The sequence below is a fragment of the Pezoporus wallicus genome, unplaced genomic scaffold (genome assembly GCF_028554395.1).
Source record: "Pezoporus wallicus isolate ANWC-B61680 ecotype Strahan unplaced genomic scaffold, APGP_CSIRO_Pwel_v1 contig_11133, whole genome shotgun sequence".
Taxonomy (NCBI): domain Eukaryota; kingdom Metazoa; phylum Chordata; class Aves; order Psittaciformes; family Psittacidae; genus Pezoporus; species Pezoporus wallicus.
The window spans coordinates 1,206,327-1,222,184 of NW_026636583.1; the positions used below are offsets into that span (position 1 = coordinate 1,206,327).

The 15,858-nt window shown below is 46.1% G+C and overlaps 1 protein-coding gene across 1 annotated transcript; it reads right to left on the reverse strand.

Moving 5' to 3' along the window:
- Positions 1-4,319: 4,319 nt before the first annotated feature.
- BHLHE23 (basic helix-loop-helix family member e23) lies at positions 4,320-5,060 on the reverse strand. Its single transcript, XM_057400899.1, has one exon. The coding sequence runs from the start codon at positions 5,035-5,037 to the stop codon at positions 4,366-4,368; it is 672 nt and encodes a 223-aa protein (XP_057256882.1). The 5' UTR covers positions 5,038-5,060; the 3' UTR covers positions 4,320-4,365.
- Positions 5,061-15,858: the final 10,798 nt, after the last annotated feature.

Consider the following 15,858-nt stretch of genomic DNA (forward strand, 5'->3'; position numbering starts at 1 on the left):
TTGTGGGACACACAGGATGGCTCCCTTGCTGCTGACCTGCTGGCAATAAGCAGGTTTGGTCTCAAGAACCTTGAGAGCTTTTAAGTGAGGTCTTTATCCATCATGCCCTATGCTTACAGTTACGTTACAAGGCTAATACAGTAAAGGGATAAAGCTTGTACAGATTTTTCTGGTCCTCTGGAGCCTCTTAAAGGCAGCATTATGTTGGTTTCAGAAACCACCACTGTGCCCTGCAGCATCAGGCCCCATCTTGCTGTCACTAATAGCGCCAGAAATGCTGCCAATTAGTAAATCGGCCGCAGGATCAGATCCTACGTACATTTTACCCTTGTAAAATGCCAACTATGATTTTAAAATGGAAATTATGGATATATGCAAAGAACAACTTCAAAAAATTATCTGAGAACATTGACCAGTTTCTAAAGGCTCAGAAACAAGCTCAGCATGCAGCAATAGTCAGATACAGCGGCAGCACGTCAGAGTACCGGTTAAAGAACAAGGAAAACCACATGGCTCTTGGCTTCTTTTGAAGAACTCCAACTGATCTAAGGTTTTGCTGGTGTCTGAAGTAGACAGTCACCTTCCTGGCCCTCCATCTTCAAACCTGTTGCTTCTCTCTATTTGGTTAAACAAGATTTTACCTTGCAAGCTCAAGGCTGCTCATGTTAAATCTTGACTGACACAGTGCAAACTGACAACAGTTTCCAGCTCCCGATTAGTAAGGTTATATATACTGGTTAGTAAAACCTTACTTTTGGTTAGTGAGTAGAATTATGCAGCTTAAAAATTACTAATATACAGTGGAGCATTTTCTCTTTGCATCTCCTCCTTATAACACCTCATGCTGATCGTTCTTGCAGTTCAAAGAAAAACTAAGTGAGGTTAGAAAACAATATATTATCTTTAATTGAAGTTGGCATTATGCTTTCTTCAGAGTATGAACATACCAGGATAAAGAGTACGTTAGAACACATGATCTGTATTTCAATTCCATCTGAGCACATACCATAAATCCTTCTTGGAAAAAGAAAAAAAGCAGGCATCATAACAAGAACACTTAAGCAGAAATAAAAAGACCTTCAGCATTTTGAAGTCTTCCCTTTATATTCTCTGAAACATCAGCAGGAAGCAGACACTTAAAACCTTACATGGTACACAAAGTAAGCTGTTTTTCATATGCCAGAGAAGGGGAAAAGCCAATAACGAGTTACAGGATCTCATCCTCAGGATAACCATGCACATCTGCAAGGTTAGAAACCGTGCTTCACACACACAATAATCAGGTGCTGGTTCATACCCTCCCAACAAAATCATCTTTCCAGCAGTATTAGGCATTCCCTTGGCAGTAGTTTTACCAGCAGCTCAGCACAAAGCATAAATCACATCGACACAGATTCTCCCTGTCAAAGGGAAATGCAACGGGCTCAGCATGGGATTCAACTGAGTGAGAAGAGTTAACATCCCGCAGGTCTGTGGTGGGTAGAAGCAACTCATAGCTCCGAACTTTCAGATTAACTGAGAAGTCAGGCAAGTTTTATTTTGATATTAACATGTTCATCACAGCAAAGGTTACGATTGGATTTGTTGCTTTTGAATTAACTCCCCTGTACTTTAAGGTCGACTTTAACCATGATTTACAAGTTTCTCTAGCATTGCTTTGCTACATTCTACATTTCTTTTTTAACACCTAGCCTTTTAATGATACTTAGACACTCAAGCTTGCTATTTTTCCTATCAAAGTTCTCTTTAATGCAGGTTTTATCTCCTACATTTGAAATTCCTTGTTCAGCCTCCTGAGATTTTTTAATTTAAAGTGGGCTCTCACATACTCCAAGGACTCTCCAACGGCGTATTTTTAGGATTCTAGGTAGATACAGTAATATGAGGAAGCTTTTTACTCATGTAAATTATAGGGGAAAAATTAAACCCTCATGATACTAAAAACCATTGTTCCAGAAATAGCTTGTCTCTAAGGCTGTGAAGACTTTTTTTAGGCTCTAAAATCAGCAAGCCACATTTGTTGCCATACTGTTTTGAGAAAGAAGCAATTCTAAATTCCATTATTACTAGTGCAAGTCTTTACCCAAACTCAACTCCTATTTAATATTAAGCTGTTAAATACTTTATTCTCCAACTATTTCAGTTTTGGTGAGAAATGAACAATTAAACTAATCTTCACTTAACTCTTCCCAAGTGCTCAATCTTCTATAATTTTAACCAGAAGTAATACATATTTACCGAAACCTCACCATTCTCTGCTAAACTGACCTTTTTTTTTTCCTCCCAAATATTATGTAGCAGCAACTCAGTCAGCAAATGACCTCTGCTGATTTGCAGTTTCCAGCCATTTCTGCTTCAGCAGTGGTTTTGGTCGGCTTCTGCTTCCTCAGATGCCTTTGAAAGAGTATTTTCAAGATTTGCTTTTATGGAATAAATGAAAAGCACTACAAATAAACTGTTTGTAAAACTATGCTGTAAAAAATGAAATTAAGATATAAAACTGGAAACATGCAGGAACCACTTTTAAGCATCTGTCTTTATGAACGAGGCTTGATCACGCACTTGGTTTTCCAAACACAAAAAATCTTTTGGAAATGTATTAATTAAAATTAAGTGCCACGGACAAGCAGCTTTAGAGGGATGGCAGTCCTTTTCACATTAGCATAACACTAGCGACAGGCATGGAAATTGGTTTAATAACCCTAAATAGTTACACCCTGCTCCTAACACAAATGGCCACGGACAGCTCCAGCCCCTCAGGCTGTGAATGTACCAGTTTATGCGGTTGCTCTGACATTGGGTGGGTATTCCAATCTGAACAGAAATCACTGGATGCACCTTAATTATTACTATTATTATATAGTGATTAGTGAAGCATACAAGGCACCAAAGCGTTAGACATCATAAACCAGAAAATCAAATTAAACCAGCACAAGCAACATCTGTAACTTCACCAGCGAGGGATTCACTGTGTAACTTGTACTAACACAGTCAATACTTGGCTAGACATTAGTTTAGCCATGATACTAAGTGGCCCGAACCCCACACACAAGTCTAGGGTCAAGCTGTGGGAATAACAGAAAACAAGCTAAAGAGATAAGCACAGTCTTTAAGCAATTTCCTCCCCAGCCACGACTTACATGGGTGTCCACAAAGCTAAGCTTGATTCTATAATACCCCCTTTCAAACACCACTTTCAGGGCACAGCGTTCTCCCACAAGCATCAAAATACAGAAGCTGAATCTCTTTCTACTTAGCTCTGTCAGGCATAAACAACATTTACGTGCTCACGATTCATGCGAAACTGGAGAAAAAACAAATCCTTGCCGATGAGGAGCTGAATGTTCACAAGCTTTTTCCAAGTACTCCCATCATTCACCTAACTTCACCACGCTGCTCCTCTGCAAAGGACTGCCTCCACTTTACCTTCCTTCAGCAGAGGTTTTGCTTTGACTGCCAGCTGGCTTTAGAGACATGTAGGACAGAGAAAGTGGTTATTCATGTCTTTTATTTATTATAAATACATATAAATACGTTAAGTGACCTTTTGCTTTTGTTTATCATGATGAGCAATGACTTTGGAAAATCACCTGGAAAACTTCACCAAGATGAGAAACAGGCAAAGAGCAAGCAGTAGATACAATCACAGGTTCCTCTCAGTTCAAAAACAGGCTGGTTTTTTCTTTTTAAGAGAAAAAAGAAAAAAGAAGAAAAAAGCATCTTATTTTGAAGCATGTACAGTTTTACCAAGAGCACCAAACTTTCCCCCCCCCTCCCAAAAGCTGACCAAATGACATTTCCATTTGGCTTTCTGGGTGCAGTCCAAGCCGAGCTGGCTACATCCCCCCACCCCCATGATTCTGAACCGTTGCATAGTTTTGCAGCTGGATTTTGCTTCCCTCCCTCCTTTTAAGCTATGTTTTAAACACAAGCTGATCAAGACCAAAGAGAACTCGCTGGGGTTTCCATTTCCAGATCAATCTCTCTCCCTGTTTTCCTATAGTTTAGTTTAAAAACTGCTCAAAAACTTTGCAGATCAGAGCAAGCAGAAAAGCAACATCACGCTCACAGTCCACTAACAGGCTGGGAAGGAAATAACTCTACAGATGGGAGTTGCATGTGTGGAAGGGGAGCTAAAAGTTGTAAGCGGGTGCTTTTGGGGTCCACATAAACTGCCAGACATCTCCAGATGGGGCGTGGGGACAGGGGTGTTTTAAGAGAAGCGAACAGAAAGAAAACCCAGACTTAACTGATGGTGGGAAGCCGGGGCTGATGGCGGTGGAAAGAAAAGCACACAGAAAAAAAAAAACCCCAAAAAATAAAGATAAATAAAATAACCCCCCGAAAGCCCGCAGAAGGCAGAAGTCAAGGCTTGTCGTTACAGTGTTTGCAGAGGGAGGCGGCTCCTGTGAAGGCAGTGCATTTCTCGGGGCAGCCGGGCAAGGCCGCTCCGCCGAAGGGGTACACGGCCGACTGTGCGAAGGGGTTGAGGGTGGCGGGCAGCGGGGCGCTCAGCGCCTGGCCCTGGTTCAGGTAGGCCACCAGCCGCCGCATCTCCTCCAGGGCCTGCGCCTGCATGAGGATGTAGTTCTTGGCCAGGAGCAGGGTGGCGATTTTGGAGAGTTTCCGCACCGAGGGGCTGTGGGCATAAGGGATGACGGAGCGCAGCCCATCCAGCGCGTCGTTCAGGTCGTGCATCCTCCGCCGCTCCCGCGCGTTGATGCTGAGGCGCAGCGAGCGCTGCTCTTTCGGCTTCTTACCCAGGGCTCCCCCTTTCAGCTTGCCCTCTCGCTCGAAGCCCGCGCCGCCCTTCACCCCGGCCTCGAAGCCGTCCTCCTCGTCGCCGCTCTGCTCGCCGCTGCTCTCCGCCGACTTGCCCAGCGCTCCGGGATGGAAGTCCGCTCCGCCGCCCCCCGGGTAGGCTCCCCGCGGGCCCTCCGTACCGCCGCGCACAGCCCCATAGGCGAAGGCGGACGGGCCGTACCCCGGCGGCAGCGCCAGGTACGCTTCTCCGCCCAACGACTTGAGCTCGGCCATGGCCTGGCGGGGAGCGGAGCCGCGGCCGCTGAGGAGGACGAGGCGGCCCCGCCGAGCCGCGCTGCGCCCGGGCTGGGGGCGGGCAGTGAGGGCCGCGCCGGCCCCGCCGCTCCTTATGTGGTGAAGAGCGGCCCGCTGAGGTTCCCCCGCTGGCCAATCAGAGAGGCCGCAGCGGCGAGTGGGCGGGGCGGCGGGCAGCGCCTGAGGCGGCGGAGGGAAGAGAGGGGAGAGCGGGACCGCTCGGACCGTGCCCGCCTTGGGAGCGGCCGCCCCTCACCGCGGCTCCACGCCTTATGGATGGGCCCGTTCCCCTCAGTGGGCACTGGAGGGGAGGGGAGACGCAGCCTGAGGAGCGGCAGGACAAAGCAGCGGTGAAAAGCGAGCGGGAACGGGAGCGATAACTTGCGCGGGTAGAAGTTGTGTTTGCTGGCTGGGATGAGGTGGCAGAGGAGGAACCGGCAACAAGAACAGTGCAGCACGGGGGGTATTACCCGACTGGAGCTGGGGGGAGACCAAGGTGCACCAGGCCGGGTCAGTGTGGGCATGGCTGGTCAGGTCATACTGGTTTGGGTGGGGGTGACTTGTTGTGCCAAGAGATTTCCGAGGCAAATGTCCCATCTGTTTCCGTTCCCTTCAGACTTTGCTTTCTGTGTGCCAGAAAATGAAATGTGGACCTTGGTGAGCCAGTCCAGCTCTGAAGGGATTCTGTCCATCCCAGCTGTGGGTACCAGTGAGTGCTGAGCCTAGGAAGGAAACACATCACTCCACACCATGGCTTGCAGTGCATGTGTGAAGTCACCGCAGTGGAGAATCCTTGCCATGACTGGTGAAGTGTCTGCCCCACAGAGAAAGCTCAAGGAGAATCCAAGGCAGCCACTGGCAAAGGTGAGAGCTGCATAGAGAAGGATAATCAGGATGCTTTGTCCTGGATTCCTGCACTGAGATGACAGAAAGGGCCTAATCTTTAATCGCAAGAGAAAGAAGTCCCAGTCTCTTTATTTTCTAGGCTTCTGAGACTACTGGGTTTGGTATAAAAATAGTATAAGGGCATATCAGTCTTTCTCCAAGCGTGTGCCTGGTCCCAGCCCCTCGAGTGTCTGCTTTGAAAGGATGGGATGAATCCTGTGTAGTGACATCTAGATGTGAGCAGATGGATGTTGCCCATAGGCGGAGGCAACTAGTTGATGCAGATGTACCTGGTAGCTTATTTGTGGCAGTAAAAAGCTTTGTGTCACCTTCTAGTGGCTTTTTCCAAAATGAGTTTAGTTTTTAGCAGGCCCTCTACAAGGCGTAGTGAGGTTGTCCTCTTCCCATCACCTCCTTCACCCAGTGCACTAACGTGAAATGACGAGCTTGTCTCTCTTCCTTCTCCACATCAGTGCCAAGAGTGTAGAGATCTACACTGACACATTCACCCTCGCCCGTGGTTGCAGAGCTGCTGCCTGGAATGAGGCTGTTCCCCTGTGTTATGTGTGTGCATCTGGAAGGATGCAGCTTCCAGATTCAGCTGGAAACTGCTCTCATCCTTCCAGGAAAAAGAAGTGAATGTGTTACTGCAGGAAGAGCTCAAATACAGTTTATTTTAGCTTTGATGTAAAGAAAGGGAGAAAAGGATTCACATAATGATCTATTTCCTTCAATTTCAGTTCTAGTCTTAAAGCCATGCATTTGGATCAAACAATGCGTGTTTGCAATGTCAGTTGTTCAGACAGGAATTCATTCAGCCTTCCCTCATGCTGCAGTGGAGACTGAGATGAGCTCTTAGGCAGAAGCTCTTCCCTGTGAGGGTGCTGAGGCACTGGCACAGGGTGCCCAGAGAAGCTGTGGCTGCCCCATCCCTGGCAGTGTTCAAAGGCAGGTTGGACACAGGGGCTTGGAGCAAGCTGCTCTAGTGGAAGGTGTCCCTGCTCATAGGAGGGGTCGGAGCTGGATGAACTTTAAGGTCCCTTCCAACCCAAACCAGGCTGTGATTCTATGATGTACATAAAAGACTCCAGGGTTTGTAGTGGGCTAATTATTGGTGTGTATCAGAAAATCAGTGGCAAAGACTGCCACACTCCGTTGTTTTGCTGCATAACAGCAAACAACCGAGGGAGCAATCCACAAATGGATTTTTTTCCATCAGAGGAGGGGGCCGCATGGGGAGTGCATCTCCATCCCCGCCAGCAGGGTTTAGATCTTCAGGGTGGAGCCGAACCAAACCTTACGGAAAGAGGAGCAGGAAGGAGGTTTAGGAGAGCCCAACGTGCTCTGGTTTGACAGGTTTGGCCGGGCCGGTGGCGTTGCGGCGGTCGCATGCTGACACCTAGCGACCACCTCCCTCGGAGCCCCCGCGTTCAGGAGGCACCCACCGCCCCTCCTCGGTATCGCGACAGAGGCAGGCAAACCGCTGGTGCATCACGAACAGAGTAAGACCAGAGGGAGCTTACGGGCTGCTTTTTGGATACCTGACCTCAAACTATAAGCCTTGGTGTTCGCTGTCACTGCAGCAAGCCCGGCTTTGTCACTGCAGCAAGCAAGTCTTTGAGCCTTTTACCTAGATAAAGGAGAGTGGAAAGTAAAGAGGAGTTTGAGCATCAAAATGTGTGAATGGATCATCGGCTGCTGAGTAAAAACAGTGGTCGGAGAGTGGGGTTATTCTATTGAAAGCTCAGCTGGAACTGCTGGAAACAGGGGGTGAATACTTCCTCCCTTGAGTGTGATGGTAGAAGATCAGCAGGTACAACCAGGTAGAAGAAGCACAAGCTATGGTAATGCTGGCTCTGGCTCTTTGGGAATGGTGGGTAGGTAAAGGACAGAAACCCAAGGCAGGGAAAAGCAGGCAGAGCTCAGTCTGGCAGGTGTCTGGCCAAATATAAATAGGTCTGGGATAGCCAGAGGGTCATGGCTGTTGCCTGGAAGCATGATAGGAGTGCAGGAAGAACTGGAGCTGCTGAAGTGTTAGCATTTCTGCTGACTGCTTGTCTGTCACTTGCCTGTCACACAGCTGAGGCTTTCCTCAAAGGACCCCTGAGTGATGCAGGAACACACTATTTTTATCTTAGGGCAGGAAGATTTCATGGTTAAGGTGCAGAACTTTGGGTAGAAGACTTCTGTCCTCAGTCCTACCTGAGGCCCACTCAGGTACCAACAAGGAATTTGATCCTGACTGCAAAACCTGCCTGAGAAGTTAGGTGGCTGTGTAAAAAGTCGATGCTTATGGTCCCCCCCTGCTATAGTTGCTGTACTGATTATGTATGCATGATAATGTAAAAGACAGTGAAAGCTTCCTTTATGTCTGATCCTGCAGAGACCACCCCAATTCCTACAGCTTGTAAGAGTTTCTGTGCAACAAAATGGTCAGTATTGTGTTGCCCTTCAGACACGAGCGATGCTGAAGTAAGGCCCCTGTCAGTAGCTGTCCCTTCAAGGACCAGCAGGGCGCTTTGTGAAGGACCCTTCCAACAGGGAAGGAGCAGATCTTCGTGCAACTTTGAAGGTTATTTTGAAGCCGTTTATTCAAAGTAAGTGTTTAATAAGCCCAACCCTCTAGATTACGTTGTATTACTCACAGTCATACTTTTTCCCCTTCACTAGGTGGCAGCAGTAAGATGGGGATTTGCGGGACTGTGTTTTTAACACAGTAAGCAGAGCTTTCCAGTGGTGTCCTGCTTGAATGGATTTCTTTAGCAGTCCTTGCACACCCACAGCCCTCAACAACCAACCAACCAGCACTAAGCTGGTCAAAAGCACTGGCAGAGGTGCCTGAAACATCTCTTTTTCCAGGCAGAAACTCGGTACCTACGGGCTCCGGCGCCTGGAAGGCGGCATTACCTGGTCTGCAGCATCCTCTGCTGGCAAAGTCTCTTATTGCAGGCTCGGAGGCAGCCCGGCAGAGCTCCGGGGGGCAGCCCCACTGCCAACAGGTAGAGGTGAGGGGGCTTAGAACAGCGCTGGAGGAGGGACGGTGTCACACTGAAGGAGCCTCGGATGTGCTGCCTGGGCACAGGGCCACAGCGGCCCTGCCTCTTGCAAGGGCGAGAAGGCATCATCCTCCCTCCCATTGAGCTCCAGTGTGATGGGATTCTGGATACAGAATCTGGATATACAGTTCTTGAGTCTCCCAAGTCCCAGTCTTCTTCTCATATTTTATCTTCCCAGTCCCTTGAGACTACTTTAGCACTAGGACAAAGTTTTCTATGGCAGCCAGGAACGCACAGAGGGCCCTTAGCTCTGGCTACACGCTCTACAAACTTGCTGACCAGCTCTCATCACTGCTTTTGCCAAGGGAAGGGGTGCGTGGATGCTGAGCCCTGCACAAAGAGGAGGAAGCACTTATTTTCAGGGACAGTTTGAATACTCTTATGCAGGACTAAATCCCAGAACATAAAACCTGCTAAAGAGAAGGCTGAGTGACAAGGACCCCAGCTGCCCTTTTAGGGTCCAAGCAGAAGCATTGCTTTCCTTCATTGAACTCAAACCAAATGATGAGCACAGTCCCTTTCTAAGCTAGGAGAAAGGTTGAGTGTTCTTCAGAACTCTCTTAAAGTCACCGTGGTGACTCTTCACCTGGCACAGGGAGCTGCATGACACCAGCATGTAAGTGCTTTGTTTGCTAAGAAGAAAGTGTTGATGAAAGCAGTAGGATTCAGAAGGAAGGGGTGGATTGTTCAGAGCCAAATGACTGTGTAGTCATGGTGTGGTTAGTGGGATGCACAGTGTGACCGTAAGTGCATGGTCAGCTTGGTGCAGGCTGGCAAGCATGGCTTTGGTTTCTGTGCTCAAGCATAATGCTGAGTCCCTGTTGTTATCTCTTCAAGTCTTAGAGGCATTAGGGAAAGTGCAGGGGATTCTTCTGCTAACCAAGTTTGTAAGACACTGCCTTCTCCCATCGAGTATGCCTGTTTGGCTCTTCCCCTCTGCAGAACTGACCCATGCATTAGGGAGATCTGGATGTGACAGATGGCCTTGAAGGAAACTGAACTGGAAAAATGTCCCAGTGTGGGCCAGGGCTGATGGTGGATGAAGGATGTGTCCCAGTTCACAGACATGGGGCCAGGCTTTCTATCAGAAGGGTTTTAGAGCAGGGATTTGGGTTCCGAATAAAGTATGGACTTCTCTCAAAGTCAAATGTTCTGTTCTCTTTCCTGCCTTTCAGGAGGTTTCTGCTTCTCTAGGTGCTTTCAGTTCCCTCCTGCAATGTGAATATCCCATCCTAATGAGTGAGGGAAAACCTGGCTGTTCTAATAAGACAGGGGAGCAGTCGGAAATGGATTAAGAAGGGATTGAATGTGTCTTGTGAGAGCTTGGCTATTGATTTCTAACCCTCCCATTCTGATGTTATTGCAGAAATGATTTTCTTCTGCACCGTGCCGAGATTAAATATTAATAAATAGAAAATTAAAAAAAAAAGGGGGAGAAAAGGAGCAGCTCCCAAGACATCCCCTGCACAATTAAAAAGCAAATGAAAGATTTCAAGAGTGAAAAACTTTGTTTCCTCAAGTTTGCTTGAGCTCAGAGTGGAAACATGAGGGGTTTAGATGGAATAATTTGTAATATTTAGTGTTTTGTAGCAGAAGCATGTGAGTTTGAGCCACATCCCACTACGAAAGGTTGAGTATGGAGACAGAATAAAAGGGATGGAGACTTGCTTAGACCCCGTTCACCAGTGACCCATTTACTCACTGATGATGAAGTAAGGGGGAAGATGCAGGTCTACTCTGGCTTCGCTCACACTGCATCCTGCAGTTACAGTCAGTTCCATTAGGTTTCTATTTATTATTTAGTGCAGGAGATGGAAGACAAGGCACACCAAGATGATTTTGATGTTCTAGATGTTTTGTTCGCACAAACATTGCACAAGCTGCTCCTCCCCATGAACTCTGTGGTTCCCAAGTGAAACCCATGTCCTTGGGTCTCTGAAGCAGGAGGGGAGCGCATAGGCCACCTTTGCGTGTAGATCAGACCTCCTAAAGCACACAAGCTTTGCAAGGAAACCTGCTGCCCACTTTGAGCTCTGCTGTGGGAGCTGCAGTTCTCATTCTGCCCCCCCTCATTCCAGAGAGCTGGGCAGTAACTGAGTGGAAAAAGGGCACAACAAGAATCTCCCATCCAGCTTCCGCAAGATCAGTATTGTCCCTGCTGCAGGACACACATGGGAAATGCAGATGAGAGTTTGGAGGCATTTAATATGGAAGACTACCCTTTTATTAAGGGAGTTATTACCCTGAGAAGGGGGCTTGCAAAGGTCTTCTCCAAAGGCTGCAAAGTATCTGTGTGTCTGCCACATACATGAGTCTGCCACACGTCTGTTTGTCTGTGTTTAAGGGAATTTGGTAGATAAATCTGTGCCAAACACATAGACAAGTGGAAACCTGTCTTTGGGCTTCGGGTTCTGCTGGAGGGCTGAACAGATGGGGCTTCAGTCTTTAGTCTCTTACTGATCATCGCATGGCTGAGGTGGCCCAGGTTCTTGAAATCAGTGGGAGTCAGGAAGCCAAAGGCTCGTGCAACTCTGGTTATAAAGTGCTAGAGCTTCTGTGGTATAACAAGAGCTTGTCTATCAGCAGAGCTGGAGTACCTAATCCTGTGCACACTCAGGCTGCTCTGAAAATGAACCACCCTCAATCGAAAAGTGGTCCAAGAATGCTTATAGAGACAGTTATTGGGGATCACTGGAGGGCTGGTAACCCTGTAAACCACAGTATATCAATGGCTTTCTGTTACTCCTGATGCTCTCAGCTGCTTTCTGTGCTTCAAAAATAGCAGCCTTCACAGTTCTGGGGCCTGAAAGGTTCATATACATATGATGGTAAAGCACTGATAGTGCAGAGTCTTATACATGTTGCACAGTGCTGCCTGCTAGGGTGGTGCAGTAATAGAAAGAAGTGAGTAAATGTCCTTCCTGGGTGGATAAAAAGAGCAGGTACAGATTATCTAGCACGTCACACCTAGGTTTAGAAGCAACATACGGCATTATTTGGCAGACACGAGGCAATATTTAGTGACTACATGAGCTATATATATAATGGAACTACAGAGGGTGTGAGGAAGCAGCACCTCCTCCCATCTGCCCCCTTAAGGGACGCAAATGCTTTGCTATAACACTGTTCCCTGAGAGCTGGAACTTTAGCAAATAAGGGACTTTATTAAGTTGTTAATAAGATTTCATTTTCTCACTAATACTGCGGTGCTACATTATTAATTTAAAACTGTATTTAGCCTGACATGCTAAAGTGCCAGGCCTCATTATTAATGCATAAACCCATGCCTCTGTTGTTTAATTAAACACCATGATTATGAAGTTCTGATGTGGTTTAATGATAGCAGGCTGGAGTGGCAGTACATTCCTGTGCTCAGATCTTCCCCCGCTCCCCCCTCCTGCTACTTTCTCCTTTCATTTCTCTTTAAAAGCACAAATGCAGTTGTTGTTGTGCTGAATAAACACCACATGACAAATGATGTTGATCTTTTCAAGGTGACATAGAATTGTGTTTTTATTTTCCTAGGCTTAGCTTTTTATTAACCAGAGATTTCTGTTCTCCATTTCTTAACTGTTTGTATTTCCTGAGAAGACAATCTAATCCTTGCTCCCAGTAAAATCAACAGGAGGCTCCAACTGAGCTTCACCCAAAAGCAAGAAAAGACCCAGAGAAGAAGCCTAGACCACTGTACACACCTATTTAAACATGGTTGTTTCTAATCAGTTGTTATCTTGGAGATGGAATTTGGTCAAGGAAAGGTGATGTTGTACTGCATCACTTAAGAATTAGATGGATCTAGACCAGGGTAATAAATGCCTGTGGGCACTTTTTTTTTGGTTCAGTTTCTCCATCAACATCCTTCTGCGTGAGGCCCAAGTATTTTGGAGTCATTGTTTTGTGCAGCCCATAATTTATTGTATTCTCTTTGGTGTCCTTTGCAGCACCAAGACTTGATGGCTATTTCTAAGTGAGTTTTGGCTATGGATTCCGTCCTTTCTCCCCTCAACGTTTAGCTTTACCATCCTATTCTTCCCTGTTCCTTGCAATGATTCTTTCTGAACAGCAGCTTACCCAGCTTGGCTTGCAGAGCCTCTGACTTTATTGACTAGGAGTAAAATTAAACGTTCTTATGTACTCTCCTGCTTAATAAGGATTTACACAGATCAGCCCTCTGTGCCTTTGTTTCTCTCCGTACCCCTGCCTGCTTGTCTGTTCAAACAGGAGGTTCTTGCCTTTGGAGCCTCCCAGCTCCTGAATTTTGGGGTCCTCTCTCTCTTTTGGAGGCAAAGGGGGTTTTGCTGTGGTCTCAACTGGAACCAGAATTTTACCCCAAGCATTGTTTCAAGGCAGACACTGGTCTGGCAGGGAGAGAGCAAGGAACAAGTTGCATCAGGGGTGTAGGAGCGCTCATTGTTTCTAGCAAGGTTGATAAAGGCCCACCCTGCTGTTGACTTCACAGCTGACAACTCGTGCTTTGCTCAGCAGAGCCCAAATTCTGCTTTTAAATAGCCCTTTGTTTGAAACACGTCTTTGATTCTCTTCCTTGTATCTCTCAAAGAAGAAAGCTGCTCATTATAATCAACCTTCCTTCGCATTCTTGCACTGAAAGTGAGTGCACAGATCTGTTCTCTACACGTGCAAATACAACAGGAATGTTACCAAGCTTCATTTCCTTTAGTAGATTATTCTTTTTTAAAGTATGTCTTTGGCAAAGTAACCTTTCTCTAACAAAGAGATGACCTTTTTGCATTTATGTAGTGCTTGTTGCTAGGATTTAGATCTTTGCTGAAAGCTGTTATTTCTTTTAAGTACAGGAGAAAGTGCATTTTCACCTCCATTTAGGTAAACTGTCATTTTCTACTGCTCGCTGCTTTTCTCACCATGGAATAATAATTCGAGGTTCAATGGGTTTTTTGAGAGGATGCATTCCAGGAGTGTGGTGGGGCCTGGGAAGTCCTCTACCTTTGCTAGTGGGGGAGAAAAGGAAGAGGAGGGAGGAGGCTTCTGAGTACTACAGTGGCTCAGCTTCTGCCATGAAATCACGTTCAGTTCAGGAGGGTCATGCAGGTAATTTATAATGGTACACAAAAAGCAGCTGGTGGGTAGCTCACAAGCTATACATGTATGCATAATACATCATTTTTTGGTGGTAGCACTAGCAGCCATGGGAAGCCACTTTAGGTAGATTTAAGAGGATTCTGTCCAACCGTGATAGTGATGAATAACAGGAATAATCTAATATTACTCTTTGTACTGCTGTGTTAGTGGTGTTATTACAAGTCATACTGTTAATATGGGATGCGGTAGGAACTAAGCTGCTTCATGTGCAGTAGGCTGTAACAGAGTGGAAAGGAGCATCAGACACATGTATACAGATCACCTCATAAGATATAGAAATGAATATCACACTCTCTCCTGAACTCTTTCTTGTATTATTCCTGTATATTGAGGTTGGAACTAGATGATCTTTAAGGTCCCTTCCAACCCAAACCATTCAATGATTAGTTTCTGTTGGTAGTGAGAGACTAAAAGAAACTGCAAAGAGCAACCTGATGAGTTCTCTCTCTTTGCTTTGCAAATTGAGCAAAGGAAAATCCTTCCATTCTTTTAATACTGCAAATGTATGAAGTATGAAGACTGCCTACTGGTGAAAAAGACCCAAGGACTTCAAGCATGTGCAGCTGAGGTTGTCTCCAAATACAAACATGCAAAGTAAAAATGTCCCCTAAGAATATCCACACTTTCCTTGGTCAAAATTGCTCATAAACACACAACTTCCTGAGTTGGATATACTGTTTGCCAGTCTCGCAGTACTTCAGGAAGTGGAAGGCAGGCTCCTAAGGATTGATCAGTTGTGTAAAATAATTGAATTGAATGGGGAATGGCACAAAATCGCCCTCCTCTGTGCAGAGTGCATTGCATGCTGTGGTTTCCAAAGGTCAGTCAGGGCAAGCAAGCTAACAGGAATAGTCCCTCTTTACGTCCTCTGTCTCACATGCGCTTGCTTAGAAGAGAAAGAACAACTGGCAGTTTCCTTGCCATTGAAACAACTAAAATTAAACAAGCTCAAATCCATCCTGTCCAGGAGACCACGAATTCAGCTGCATCAGAAGCCCTTGGTTAAGCAGCCCCTGAAAGTCTATCAGAAGTTTATTAGTATGGTAATTTATCTGGGTAAGCACATAAAGATGCTAATTGAAATGGGTTTCTTTTTGATGCATTATTTTTTAAAGGCAGAAAGGTTGGGGATTTTCTAGGAAGAAAAGTAGAATTGCCACTTGTGTTTCATTGCTTCGTAATGCTCTAATTTCATTATTTTCCTCTATTTCATTTGAATTTGTATTTTAAACGTGAAGAACAAAGAACTCCACACTCCCAAGATTTGGGGCTTGTGCCACGTCTGGTCCTGGTCTTGATGCATGGAGATAGATTGAATTAATCAAACTTCTTCACACTGCTATTTAATCGGGTTTACAATTAGCTGAGGGCTGCAGGTCTCCCGGGCCTATGAGCTTTGCGAGCAGAAGCTGTAATACAGCAGCTCTGCAGCCACACACTGGGAGTGCCTTACAGACCAGATTGTCATAATGTGGCATGAAATTAAAGCGTGATGTTTCTTGACAACAGAATTCCAATTTCTCCCTTCTCCCCCCCCCCTTTTTTCTCTTTAACAAAGTCTCTACCTAGAGATAGGCCTCCCTGTTTTGTCACATCCACCTGCTCTAAGCTACACAGCTGCCTTCAAAAGAGTTTCTGATACTATTAAACCAATCTGTGTTCCATGACAGTCGTTCTGATATTCTTCCCTGTCTGCTTTCAATGGCAGATTATTTTGCTGTGAGGAGCTAATAAGCATACA